General features: G+C 31.1%; 1 protein-coding gene across 1 annotated transcript; it reads right to left on the minus strand.

The window, feature by feature from the left end:
• Positions 1-10,934: 10,934 nt before the first annotated feature.
• LOC131643855 (uncharacterized) lies at positions 10,935-14,364 on the minus strand. The gene is made up of 7 exons (XM_058914190.1): positions 14,209-14,364; positions 14,029-14,113; positions 13,566-13,649; positions 12,624-12,663; positions 11,845-11,913; positions 11,621-11,730; positions 10,935-11,295 (listed from the first exon to the last, which is right to left on the minus strand). The coding sequence occupies exons 1-7, from the start codon at positions 14,291-14,293 to the stop codon at positions 11,154-11,156; spliced, it is 615 nt and encodes a 204-aa protein (XP_058770173.1). The 5' UTR covers positions 14,294-14,364; the 3' UTR covers positions 10,935-11,153.
• Positions 14,365-15,154: the final 790 nt, after the last annotated feature.

The following is a 15,154-nucleotide window of genomic DNA, read 5'->3' on the forward strand; positions in this document are numbered from 1 at the left end:
GCATGAAGTAGGGTCTTACGGAAAACATGTAATGGCTATGAAAAATAATAGGATGATGAAAAATCAAAAGTAACAATGATGTCTATAAGCTATGACAATGAGAAATACACATATGTTAGAGCAGGAGGTGAGGTCTTTCTAACTTGTATGAATTAGAACTTATAGATGCTAATCAAAATACAATGAGGGACAAACCCTAAATGCGTAGGGCTGTTTGAGATTTTATGGTTTATGATATATTAAGAGCTCGCCCACGTGAGGATGGTGGAGAACTCAGGTATATGTTTGTGAAGGAATTTCTTGGTCCCTTTCCCCTTATATAGACGAGTATATATATAAGAAATCGATTAGTCCTGAATCAGAGACTAATATGAGTGATTTCCCTTTATTTCGGTCGAAGGTACGATAGTGGGAAGAATGAACTACTTTTGTAATCATTGGAAAATAGCTATTCCTATTCCCTTGATTGATTATGTGTGTGCCATATACCTCATCAGTTAAATAAGTAGGAAACATGGTTTAGTTAGTGAGGCTAGGCGCATGCCAAACATGGAGAGAATCTTTGGGCACCCCAAGTGCCTATTCGATTTGGGTGACTTATGGCGCGCTATTGGGCACTTGCCCAATATTGATGCAATTACCTTGACTTGTGTCCTTTGAACTATTCCTTCCAGTGCCCGGCAAAATTATTCCAATCCACATTTCCTCGAGATTGAAATTTTTAGAAATTCTAATGGAAAGCATCTTGGAATTTGTTTCCTTCAAGATTGGAAGTGGTAATGCTTTTGTGGCTGAACTTACTGGTGCGATGATAGCAACAAAGATATGTTCTTCCAAGAATTGGTCCAAACTTTGAATATATCATACTCCAAATTAGTCACCATAGTCTTGAGTGAGTAATCCTTCAATAGTTCCTTGAAATCTAAGAAACAGATGGCTCAACTGTTTACATCTCATTGATTAATAAATTTCATTGCAACTCATATCATTCGAAAAAGTAAGCAATGTGCAAATACCCTAATCAATCTTAACTTTCAAACAACTCAATTTACTTGCTGGAATTGTGTCTGCATAAAAGTTTGCGAACAATTCTTGAAAAATAAGAATTTTCTAGTTTTAGATTTGTAAGCTAGAGGGATTTTGGTTTTTTTTTTTTATCTCCTTGTAAATATAGCCATTTTGCATTCTTTCCCCAAAAGAAAAACCACTCACATATAAATTTTAAACAAAATAATAGAGTAGTAGATTGCCTAAATAATGTAACTATTATTAGGATCCTTTAAAAAAAAGTGCAAGTTACTTTGCAAAACTATGGTGATCACCACTCCCTAACCACACTCCATTAAGAAAAGACAAGTTCTCGAGCACTGTACCCATCAAATCAAGATTACAATTTATAATTTTCTTTATCAAATAACAAATCTCACGTTTGTAGTTTTTAAACATGCTAAAATCGTTTTCATACACCTTTAGTTTTTGTCCATATCTACAATATTAATTTTGTATATCAAACAAACGATAGGTGAGAGTCTACATGATTTTCTAATTCACATTAGTGGTTCTATTTTTATATTTAACTAACTATTAATATAGATATATAATTCCCATGTTAAGGAATTGCTTTGCTTAGGAGGGACAAAGGACTGAATTAATCTCCATAAGCCGACATAAAAAAGAAACTTTTGTAGACTAAATCTTTATAGGATCAACCAAGTGAAAATTAAATAAAAATATATCTTTATCAAATGTTGTTTTTATGAAGCATGTAGTCCACTATATAGAACAAGGAATTTTCATGAAACAAAACCTATAACAGTGCTTATTATTAATTATTTAGTTTATCTATTTAGAAAGATTAATTATTTCCTAGCATAATGGGTGTGGCTGGACAAGTTTAATTATTGGTTAGGAATTAGGATATATTAAGGATAAACCAAATTAGGGGGGGAGATTATTTAAATAGTAAGAGTAGGTTTCAATAAAATAATTGAAATTTGTAACAAAAATTAATGTTGTAGCCAATTTAGATGGATCAATTCAATTTATTTTTATTTGAAAAATTCAATTCTTTATTCTTAAAATTTTAATTTTTATTAAAGTAAAGTATATGTAATGAAAAGTGATTAAATTGAGGGCTTTAAATATTTTGATCAAATTTTTGAAATTTTAAAAAATTGAAAAAATAATTTTAAAATACAAAAAATATCAAAACTAAATTTAAAATTTATAGGAAAAAACATGCAATTTTTGAAAATTTATAGGAACCAATTTCCTTTCTTAAATTTGAGTGATATTATGAGATTTAATTTAGAGTTTTGAAAGAGTAGTATGGATATTAAAAAAGTATAATTGAATTATTTAAATAATTGAAAAATTTTAAATAAAATAATATAAAATTTAATTGATAAGTATTAATAATGTAAAGATATTTACACTGTTAATGAAATACACCGTTAATTTATTTAAAAAATTTAATTATTATTTTTAATTTAAATAATTATAATATATTAATTTTTTTTATTGATAGTGCATAACAATTTAACTCTAATATATTTTATGTTATATTTAGTGAAGTTTATTTATACTATTAAAAGAATATAAGTGTTTTAATGTGTAAATTTTAAAAAGATATAAGAACCAATTTATATAATTTGAAAGGCTTATCCATCATAGATAATATAATGTATATGGGTGTTCATTGGTTCGGACAAATTCGAACTAAACTTAAATTTAAATTAAATCATGCTATTTAGATTGGATATTTTTTTTAATTCTAACAAAAACCGAACAAACCCAATAAGACTTGATGTTAATTGGTTTGGAATGCAAATTTCTAAAATTTTATTTGTGAATCCGTCTACTCGAATCAACCATAATTAATTTATATAATTTACATCATTATTATCATGAATACTAGTATAAGTTGTTTAACTTAAAAAAAAAAAATGAAACATCATTTTTTACCTTTACAATCTATATGGAGACACACAAAAAATTAGAGATTTTATATTATTATTAAAATTTAATTGATGTAAATTAGAATTTTTTTTTATATAAAAAAATATGTATATTTATTTCTAATGTATTTGATCAATCAAATTCAAACCTCCGTTATTTTTCTATTTAGATTTTATCTTAAAAATTAAAAATTCAATAAAACTAATCCATATGTTTTTTATTGATCCGGGCAACAGATTTTTTCGAAATCGAACTAAACCGGCCCACACCCCTAATAATATATTTTATAAATTTATTTACAATAAAACAATTTATAAAATATGCTTATTTTAAACTTTTTTAAATTTATCATTTAAATAATAAATTTTACATAGAAAAATTTGACCTTATCTCTAAAATTACATTAATTTAAAAATCTCTCGTCAAAATACATCGTTAATATTATTAAGGAGTTAATTTATATTTTAAAGAGTGTGAATTCAACTCTTATTATTTGTGGAGAAATTATATGTTTCTTATTATTTTTTAGAAATTATATGTTTATAATTAATTTGATGTTTATTCTGTATATCCATACGATAATGTATATTTTTTATTTATTTATTATTTTTATGGAAATTGAAATTTGTGTCAAGGCAAAATGAAGTTTATTCATCAAAATTTTATGACATTAGGTATATAAGTCATCTCATTTATAAAGTGATCAATTATATTTTTTCAAACGGTTTTATCAGATTCTCTTCTTTCAATGAGATGTTACGAATTCGAACTCGTATCTTTAAAATTAAATATTTATATATAGCTATCAGTTGAGTTGATTTAACGGAAGTAATAGTAAAAAATGACACAAATTTTAAATCTATTAATGCTTAATGCTTAATTTTGTACCTTTAATTCATCTATTTTTTAAGCTGGTGGTTGATGGAAAACATTATATATCATAGTCATATTTGATATATCCTTTTAAAATCATAAAATAACTTGCATTGATATCGACAATATATTCCTTGAAAACCATTAAACACTTTTAAAATTCAACACCAATTATTTGAATTTTAGGCCAACCACACCATACTCCAATTATATATTTATTTCATTTTTGTACATTGTACCACACATTCACATCCCAACGGCTAAAAGGTTCTTTAAAAACCAAGATATTGGCACCAGTGATTGTGGACACTTAAACATGATCTATAAATCATTACAATCTCAAAAAGGTAAAGATAAAGAGAGAATTTGTGATGAAAAGCATCATGACCCCACTAATTGTATTCTTTTTAGGGTTCATATTAACCCTCTAAAGCATTCAAAGTCTCTTTTCTTTGAAATATTGATCATGTTCTTTTTCTAACCCTAGTTACAAGATATATGGCCCATAACACCTCAAACTTTTAGTGGCATATGAGATTGGCATGGAGACAAAGTTTCCACACAATGAAGCTTTTGCAGTCTTTAGAAAACTAAAAATAAAAATAAAGCAAAGCTTGAATGGCTTTTTAACTTTGTGTGTAGAAGGCTATTTCCTTTTTTCAGTTTCACTCTTGTTTTCTATTACAAGTGAATTTTTTTTTTTTTTTTGCATGAAAGTAAGGGATTTTCTTGGATCTAGAACTCTTAATAATCAGTGTATAATTTTGGACATAGTAGAACATTAGTTAGTGACCTCGGATCCTTCAACATAGTGGGAGGGAATGGTCTTGTTTTAAAGGCTGAGACATTAGAGATGACCAGTCAAAAAGGAATTTCTCATGGAAGTTAACAAGAATGGGTGGAAATTAAAGTTATCATACACATTTATGGTCCTTTCTTTTTTTGGCCTTCTATGTATATGACAAAAATAGTATAATTTTTCAAAAAAATTATAGGTAACTAATTCTATTTACCTTCCTCTTTCTTCATATTAATTTTAATTTCCTTAATGTACTTGCCCTGTGGGTGGAACAAGAAGTACGTAATACAGTAGAAATTAGTTATTCTGATGTGGCGGTTAGAATTTTTAGTACGGTCGAACGGATAGGTCTTATATGATTAGCACTTTAATTTTTAAGCAAGTAAAGACAAAGATATAGAGTGAGATAATATCTGAAAAGACGTGTTGTTAAGTTTATTATATGATGGTCGGTTGAAACTGTCCCAACTAATCAGAAGTGTGATTTTGAGAGCCGATTAATCACATCTAACGATTGACGATATTTGGATGGTTAAAATTAAATGCTCAGCTTTTTAACAAAATTTCACCTTATTATCCACCTTACTTGGTGGAGTTATAAATTGGATCTTTGGTCCGTTCGAAACATACCTAATGATATTAGCATGTCAAGTAACGTAATCAACCTAATTACACTAAGATTAAAAAGTATCAATAAGTAACAACCTTTTCAAAAAAATATCAATAATTTATTTATATTAATACATTTAAAAATATATATTCTTAGTAAAAATTGAATCTTAAACCAACAACTTACATACTTATAGTACAATTAACACTTACAAATTGAATTATTTCACCCACTTCTTTTTCATGTCTTATTAATCACTTGCATTATTTTATTAACCAACAAATCTAAACAAAGATAACAAAATCCTTAACGCATAGCTTTAAAATTTAGGGGCATTGTTTAAAAAATACATTAAAATACATATAAGAATGAATATATGACATTTGGTTGGCCAAAATTATTGTTTTGTTCGGTTAAAATTGCACTAATAATCCATGAAGTGGCAGATGTTAAGAGGTATAATTAAAATTCTATCTCATTTATAATTATTTTTTATTTTCCAATAATAATATAAATAATTAATTTATTTAAAAAAATAAATTATTCATTCAATCCAACCACTATGACATTTCTATTGAGAAAAACAAGTGTGAGTTGGAAGTGTTGAGAAAAAAGTGTGAGGTGGAAGTTTCAAATTGATTAGGAAAGGGGAGATTGAATACTTTATAAGTGAGAGAGACACCACATATTCACCTAAAACCTTAAGGTGATAAATTTATAGGTTCTCTTATTTAGTGTAATAATATTCTTCACGGAAAGTATATGCAGAGAGAGAGAGTGGGGAAATTACTAAAGCTATGGCTTATGATTCATCCCTTTGGAAGGACATTACTAGAGTCATGTTGGTGTTATACCAGACAGGTTTTTAGTGTATTGGAGATGGAAAAAATATTAATGTTTGGGAGGATATTGGTTGAGGGAAATTATTGTTTGACTCAGTGGGACGTGACAATTCCAAATTATTTGTGCGGAGCTAAAGTGTGCGATTTGGTTGACGGGAATGGGGAATGGAAGTTTGATATGTTACAAGATTGGTTGCCCATGCAATGGTTAAACAAATTGCGCTATTGCATACCACCGCGGGAAAGAAGTTTTAGTGTTGTTTTTTGTTTTGCAGGCACACGCAATGTGGAGTTCTCTTTTAAAGATGTTTTTAACGAAGTTTCAGGCTTTGCTGAACACGGGGAAGATGAAGTTTGGTCTTCTATCTGGAGATTACAAGTTCCTGAGAGGTGTCGAAGCTTCATTTGGTTACTCCGTCAAGATAGGCTGCTTACAAATCATAGTAGAAGTAGAAAAGGTCTCGGAAGTGCGACTTGCAATTTGTGCGAAAATGTTTGCGAGACAACCTTACATGCATTACGCGATTGCACCAAATGTGTTCCAATATGGATGGGCATTGTTACAAGTAACTTGATGGGAGATTTCTTCAATACAGATTTAACTTCATGCTTTCAATTGAATATTCGCGATCATGGGGTATCAACAAGGAATGTGGTAGTTTATGGGTTATCATTTTTCATGCCTTGTGGACTTGGAGAAATAAAGAAGAGCACATATAAGGATATGGGAGACCTCCAGATCCTATTGTTCATCTATTGAAAAGAAAGTAAGATTATGTTGAAGCATGCTTAATGTATAGGAAGACTTTGGGGATTGACAGTGGTAAATGGTCCAAATGGAAGAAAATATGAGAAGATCCATAAGACAAAAAGGCATGTCTCTAAGACTGCAAGATTATGAGTTGTTCCCAGATATTAAGTCAATGATAATGGTGATCTTGTCTATTTTGCGTTCATGATTGAATATAAACTGGTGAAAACAAATGAGGCCTTAAGTGCAATGAAGGAGTTAGAGTCAATTGTGAAAAATAAAACATGGAAACTAGTTGACTTACATATGGAAAAAAAATCCAATTGGTGTAATATGGGTTTACAAAGTGAAGGCAAATCCCAAAGGTGAAGTGATCAAGCACAAGGCTAGATTAATGGCAAAGGAATTTTTGCAAGGATAATGCATAAACTTTGAAGTAGTATTTTTCCTAGTGGCTAGGATTGAAACCATTAGGTCAGTTGTTAGAATTGAAAATAACAACAATTTGTTTATCTACCCAATGGATGTCAAATCTGCATATTTGAATAGTCAATTAGAAGAAGAAGTGTATGTGGCACAACCACCTGATTTTTTGTGAAAAATTAGGAATTTAAATTATGTAGATTGAGGAAGGCGTTGTATGTCTTGAAGCAAGCACCAAGAGCTTGGAATAAGAGAATTGACGGGTTTCTAAAAGAGATGGGATTTGATAAATGTGTATCCGAACATGGAGTGTATGTGAAGAAGGATACAAGTGAATGAGTGATCATCCTATGTATCTGCGTCGATGATTTACTGATTACGGGCAACAATGAATGTTACATTACTGAATTCAGGACTAATTTAATGAAGGAGTTTGAGTTGACTGACCTTGGTCTCATGACATATTTCCTTGGCATTGAGTTTCACAAGTCTAGAAAAGCAGGTATGCACTTGAGATATTGAAGAAGTTTGAATGGAACACTGTAATGTGGTCATTACCCCTATACAACCAAGGATGTAGCTGTCAAAGAATTAAGATGAGCAGGATATTAATCCAACGCAGTACAAGAGATTGATTGGATCAATGTGGTACTTATGCAATACAAAATCATATTTGACATATAGCGTAAGCATAGTGAGCAAATTTGTAGGGAAGCCAAAGGCGTCACACTTGGTAGCAGTCAAGAGAATTTTGAGATACGTCAAAGGTTTAATTGACCGCAAAATTCTATTTCCGCAACTAACAAAGATAGAAACAACAAATTACTTGGTTATACCGACTCAAATTGGTGTGGAGATAAAGATGACAAAAAATCCACTGCTGGATACATATTTATGTATGGAGAAACACCAATCTCTTGGTGTTCTAAGAAGGAACTAGTTGTGGCACTCTCTTCTTGCAAGGCTGAGTATATTACAACATCTTTGTGTGCGTGTCAAGTTGTATGGTTAATGAATTTGATGAAGGAATTATGCAACAAAGAGACTGAAGTCGTGACATTAATGATAAACAATGTTTTTGCTATAAAACTTTCCTAGAATCACATTGCATGTGGGAGAAGCACGCATATAGAGATGAAATTTCACTACTTGAGAGAGCTTGTGAGTGAAGGAAATTTGAAGTTGGGCTATCGTAAAAGTAAAGATGAAGTGGTTGATTTGCTAACTAAAGGAGTGTCAATTGAAGTGCTCAAGAGGTTGAAGAAGCACATGAGTATGGAAGACTTGGAAGACTTGAATTAAGATTGTGTGTTAAGAAAAGTGTAATTCAAGTGGACGTAACCGGTTACAACGGGGATGTAACCGATTACCATATTAAACAGAATGCTCTCATAATCGGCTACCACTTTTATGCAACGGGTTACAACCCAAGTCAATAGCTTCTCGTAACCGGTTACGAGCCTGTAGCAACTAGTTACCACATGTTATTTTTGTTTTGTTTATTGAATTGGTTAGTTGTAATGTTGTGTAATGATGTATATGTATCTAATTGGGTTGATCAATGAGTATAACCATCATTTTCACCATACTGTCTATAATTCTCCCACCCTTTTCACATTTGCACACTAGTGCTATCTTGAGATTGTTTTGCCCCAACAGTGATATCAGAGTCGATGGTTCGAGTGAAGGACCGGCTCCTTTGTATCGAAAGTCCTCACCACATAGTGATGGTTATAAAGCATGTTCCGTTGAAAAAGTGTCAACGGTGGTACAAGAATATGTGGATAAAAAGAGCTTCCACTCAAAAGAAGCATTGTGGATAGACTCGCATTTGAGAGGGGGCACTGAGAAAAACAAGTGTGAGTTAGGTAGAAGTCTCATATTGATTAGAAAAGTGGGGATTGAGCACTTTATAAATTAGATAACTCATATATCTATCACCTTAAAGTTTTGGGTGAATATGTGGTGTGTCTCTCACTTGATATGTTGTTCTTAAATAAAGACTCCAATGTAAATGCTCCCTCATGATGACCCCCTGAAAAATTAATGACCCAACAAATTCTTCCACAAACACTATCTCCCTCAAGATCTGGCGTTCAATCCTCTTAGTCACTTCTATTATCATCCTGGAAAAAACACTAGTGCCACCCTCATCGCACCACTCCTCGATAATCACAACTAACCTATTGGAGAAAATATATGCGTCATGCATTATCCTCTAAGAATAAGATGCAATTTATCAATGTCATGCATTATCCTCCAAGAATAAGATGCAAAATTCTCTGGAACAAACTAGAAGTTCTTTGCCTAACCCCTTAGTGTTCGTGTGCAATTATTGTTCTCGCAACCTCAACATACTCGTTCACAATTACACACACCATGAATACGTCTCTTCTTAAAAAACTTGAACAATTCCTATACCAATGTTCGCATCAAAATCCTGATCATCTATCCACTCCCAAGTATAAGTCGTTTATACACTTTGCAGTTCAACAAGATGTTAAAATCTCAAACCCTGAACTCTTAAACTTTCATATTATGTATTCTAACAACTCTAACATGAAATCCTCCTTCAAACTACACAACAATTATATAGGTCGCAGAATAGATAGAGGCCATCTCATTCGTCGAAGATGTGCACTCGTTGCAACAAAAGCAAGTATACTATTGAAAACGAATACTTAAAACATTGATTTCTTCATGGATATAGATCAAGAACTCAATTACATAACAACAAAACAATTCTACATCACTAACATCAGAGAAAAATGTGTCTACTTCAACATTCCAAGAAGCTCATAGAAATGACACAAATAAGAATTATTCTATTGGTCTATCCCACTTAGTCTCAAGTACCAATCATTCAGTTAATTCTCAATAAATTATCCATTTAGATACTTGATTCATGTGTATTAGATCATGTATGCCATTATATTACTTGCTTTAGTAGCATTAAACACATCACCCCTATTATATCCATGTGATTAATTACACAGCTAAGATCAAGGAGACCAAATAACCTAATACCAACAAGTTTGTTGAATGTTTCAGAAAACAATTGCACAATTAAGAGACTTAAGAGACTGGTTTGCTAGTATATGAAGTAACAACAGTAAAAATTAGCAAGATACATAGACATTAAACAAAATACTAAACTAGAACCAATATCAGTTTTTCATGAAATGAATAACTTCTAAGAAAATTCATTAAACAAATACTCCATACAATCTAAAAACAACCATTTTAAAAATAAACTTAACCAAACAGGCCCTATATTAATTTCCCATCTTCTCAACTGCTCAATCAAGATTTTCCTCGAGATGACAATGTACACTATGCTTGTTTGAATAAGTGCAAATCACTTTATAGTTGCCTTGGTTAAAAATGAATGTGGACATGTTAAAGGAATGACTTACACCAATCCCTATATCACTAAAGTAAAATGAAAGTGACTTTTCACACTTTTAACATGCAATATGACGATGGAAATCCATTTTCACTCCCATCATCACTATTTTTTTCCCTATTATATCACCTTCAAAACTTCACCAAGTGGGTTAAAAAGGATGAAGAAGCAAATTATCAAACTATTATTGTCAAAAGTTATAGAATAACATACAAGAACTAAATAGAAAAAAACTTTTGCCTATAACAAAAAAAAGCCCCATATACACAGTATGGTATGAATATGTTTTGAATAATAAATAACATATAGGAGATAACTATATGTGTACTTATTTGGGATTTGAAACTTCTAAGTTTCACACAAAAGTTCAACATTCATCAACACTACGAGAACCAATATACTACACACAACTTTGCCAGCAACACCAAGTATCTTGTTTCATGTACAGACCCGTGTATAATGAAGCTTAAGATATTTGTGATGAATTCTAATTATTCACACGTTTTTGGGTCTTTCCCGAACCTCATAAACAAATGAGTTGCCAGCATTGATCCCCTGCGAGTCATTTCTGCAGCTCGGCCAAGCAATGGCAGCTTTACCGTTTCTCGATTTGAAATTGGTTTTTTGTTCCACCTATTTAGTGTAAAATATAAAATTTAGTCACCTGTGAGAATTATTATTGCTTACTTTTTTTGTTTAAAATGTTGATGAAATATTTACTTCTTTCACTCATATACGAAATATTTACCTTTAGCCATAAGGAAATATAGTTCACAATTCAGAGGAAAAAGAAAATACATTCACTTTAGCTTTTAGTGCCCACCATCTCGAATGATGTATAATTCATAGATCATAGGAATAATTCATATTAGATTTAAGAGACTCTATTCCATGTCTTTCTGACTGTTCCCTTACATTTGCTAAAAAAGAACAGCAGATTCAAGAGATTGATACATACCAGTCCTCATGGCGAACAACTTTACCCTCGTCAACAGACAACTTGATTAGCGATACCATCTCAATATCCTTCCCCAAAAATTTGTAGTGTTGCTTATTGTCAATTAATATCTGCATAACACCGATAAATTAGGATTGTCCAAGATCATGCAAGTGCTTGAACTTTGAGTAAAACAAAAGACAGAGGAGCTACACACTGAATTAAATGACAGCAGATTTACTAACCTCTCCTTTTCCTGGTGAAACCATATTTTCTTTAATACTGTATTCCACAATCTTTGACTCACTAAATACCTAAGATATAAGGAGATAAAATGAAGTTGGGAATATATTAAAAACATTTGAAAGAAAAGGATGAGAGCAGATAAAGATAATTTTATCGAATAATGAATAAGTCATTATAGAAATGAATTATATGCTAATTAACATCAACCAAAGATTTCTAACATTAAAAACTTATTTGATTTACAGAGAATAAAAATATATATTTCTTCCTGGTTACTACTATCTATCTATCTACACACACGCGTGAAGTACATGATACATATTCAAGGTTCATCACTGCGGCTTCAAATTTTGTGACTGAAAAATCACATTTTAGGAACACTACACCCTTGCAATCAGGAAATATTATATTTTGCAACAATTCAAAATGCTCTTTTTTGCTTATATTTTCAAGGAACACACATGATTGATTGGACTCTCATTACTGATAAAGGACACAAATACATCATGCATTGCAATCAACTACCTAGAGAACAGTTTTATCTTGAAAAAAAGTTGTGTATCTTGGGAAAGTTATTCACGAGAAATATACATCAACTTCTGATTTAAGGCAGTTACTAATGTCTTGTTAGAACTATTTGCATCTCAACACTTTTACTATTCCATGAGAAAGGATTATATTTAGATGCAGAACAAAATCCAATAAGTTTGAAGCAAAATGAAGATCAACGTAAAGAAAGAGACAAAATAGTGATAAACATGAGGTTTAAAAAAAAAACCTTGGGAAGAGAATAGAATGCGGATTTGATCTGCTTCACCCTGCAGTTTCATTATTTTAAATGTTGTAAGTCAATTTATCCTACTACTTTAGCAATTTTCATTGCTTCCTAGAATAGGTGAACTCGGGAAATTAAAAAAACCAGGAAGCTAGACAGTTAATCCATGTATGAAAGAGTAGTACAGAATAGGTAACTGCTATTGCAAGTCAATAGGTTTATATTATTGCAGAAGGCCACAAGATGCCAGTATATTGGATAAAATGTGCGAGTGTAGCATAGGCTGCATATTGCCACAAAAACTTAAGCTCATTGCTTCTAGTATAACCATGAAACATAAAAGTAGTTCCGTATAGAAACCATAACTGAACAATGTAAAAATAAGCCTTGCTAGGTTCTAGGCAAATACATGTTACACCCACATAAAAGGGGAAAGAGGCGTATGCAAAATATTAGCTAATTGTACGAAATAGCCCCTAGTTCTCTATATCATCATTCTTTAGTGCCATTTATATGTACATTGGGACACAATTTTGAATTACTACACATTGTACGAAGTAACTTTTAGAATTGAATAAGAGCCGTGTGTTTATCGTGGCAAAACAGATTGCAACATTAATACCATAACAAGGTTAACACTGTTACAGAAAAGGCCACTTGTTCTGCAGTATTTGTTCTGCAATTTCAGAATCAGGAACCATGGACACACAAAAAAAATCTTGTTTCCTGATTGAGATTCCATGAAAATATTTAGTACAGAGCAGTTATCACAAAATAAGATGTTAGCGAGAAAGCAATTTGAAAAACCAATTCTATTTGTTAGAACAAGCTTAATCTTTCCAATTGTTTAATATCACACCAAATGAATAACATCATGCAACAATATTCATGAAACTTAGCATGATAATTTCAGGAAAAATAAAGAGACAGTAACGAAATTCATACCCGTGCGCACGCATAAGGGGATCCTCAAAGGAAGCATCCGGAGCATATATTTCAAAATCACGAGCAGTGGCAGTTGATCCATATCTGAAATACCACATCAACGTCCACACAATAAGAATACAACAGTAGTTGAAAAGAAAGGCTATAACCATAAGTAGTAAGAACAATACAAGAGTCTCGAAAACCTAGCATAATCTAAACCAGAGCACAGTAGGAATGTGATCCTTTATAGCTATAAACCTCTATAGCACCGACACTTCTGGAAAAAATGTGTGCCAGTGTCTAAAACCGACACCGATATTAGTGATCACGTTAAATTTGTTCATTTTTTAAAATTATTTTCGGTGTGAGCATATAAGTGTTTCCGGTGTCTGTGCTTGATAGCTGTAAATATTATATAAATTGCGGTAACTAGAATGAGTATATTGTAATGATTTTATGGAGTGAGAGGAAGAAGACTTACAAACGGAGAATATGAGGGATTAGGCCTTCAGCAAAAGTACTTTTGGCACTGGAATCAAAAGTTTCTTTGTACCTGATCTCTTTACCTTCAAATGAAATTGAAGAAAACAGAAATTATTAGAATCATGAATCATAATGAAGAAAGATTATAAAAAAGAAATTAGGAAGAGGAAAGCGTTACCAGCATCCATTGCGAATTTTCTGGAAATGTAAAGAGGGAAGTTGAGAAAGTGATGTGGTGTGTGTCTAAAACGTGTGATGTTCATTTATTTTAGGGAAATTTCCATGATTAATATTCAAAATTTTAATTTAAGAAGAAGCACCTGTGAGTAATAAGAATGTGTGAGTGGTAGCTTGGCCCTCAACGTGGCTATGCCTCCATCTCTCTTAACTTTCAAATTAGACGGCACGACTCAGCAACGACATTCAAAGGATGATTGCGCTTGGATCATCAACTCTAGTTTTGACTAGTACTAGGATGCAAATATATTGACTTTTATAAATAAAGAGGGATATATTTTTTCCGAAATGAAAATCTAACGGTTTTAATTGATTATTTAATTTAATTATTTTTGGAAATATTTTTTTATATAAAAAATTAATTAAAGACGTTAGATTGATGATAATCAATGGTTAAGATTTAGAGTAAGTCTTTAACACTTAATCTTGGAGTAAATATATTCCTCCTCTTTATAAATATTTAAATTTCCTTTATTTTTAGTACACATTTTTCAACACTAAATTTCTATCTTTTTATTTTAATTTTGGATATATCTATATAAAACATCTAATAATTAACATGGAGATGCATGTTTTTTTTACTCATGATGTAATTATATTTAAAAAGTCAAAGGAGAATTTAAGCGAGAGATTAGAGATGAGTCTTAAAAATGTATGGTTTTCACCTAAGTAAAAGTAAAATGAAGTATATAAATGTAATTTCAACAATATAAGTATTTTTAACTTAGAGGTGAAGTTAGGGATTATATCATCTCACATATGCGATTTAAATATCTTGAATATGGTAATACAAAACGATTGAGATTTATTTTATAAACTCAAAATTCATTAAAACAAAAAAGAAAATACAAGAGATTTGAAGGATAGAGTCTGACCCAATAAAAAAA

Source organism: Vicia villosa, linkage group LG1 (assembly GCF_029867415.1).
Source record: "Vicia villosa cultivar HV-30 ecotype Madison, WI linkage group LG1, Vvil1.0, whole genome shotgun sequence".
Taxonomy (NCBI): domain Eukaryota; kingdom Viridiplantae; phylum Streptophyta; class Magnoliopsida; order Fabales; family Fabaceae; genus Vicia; species Vicia villosa.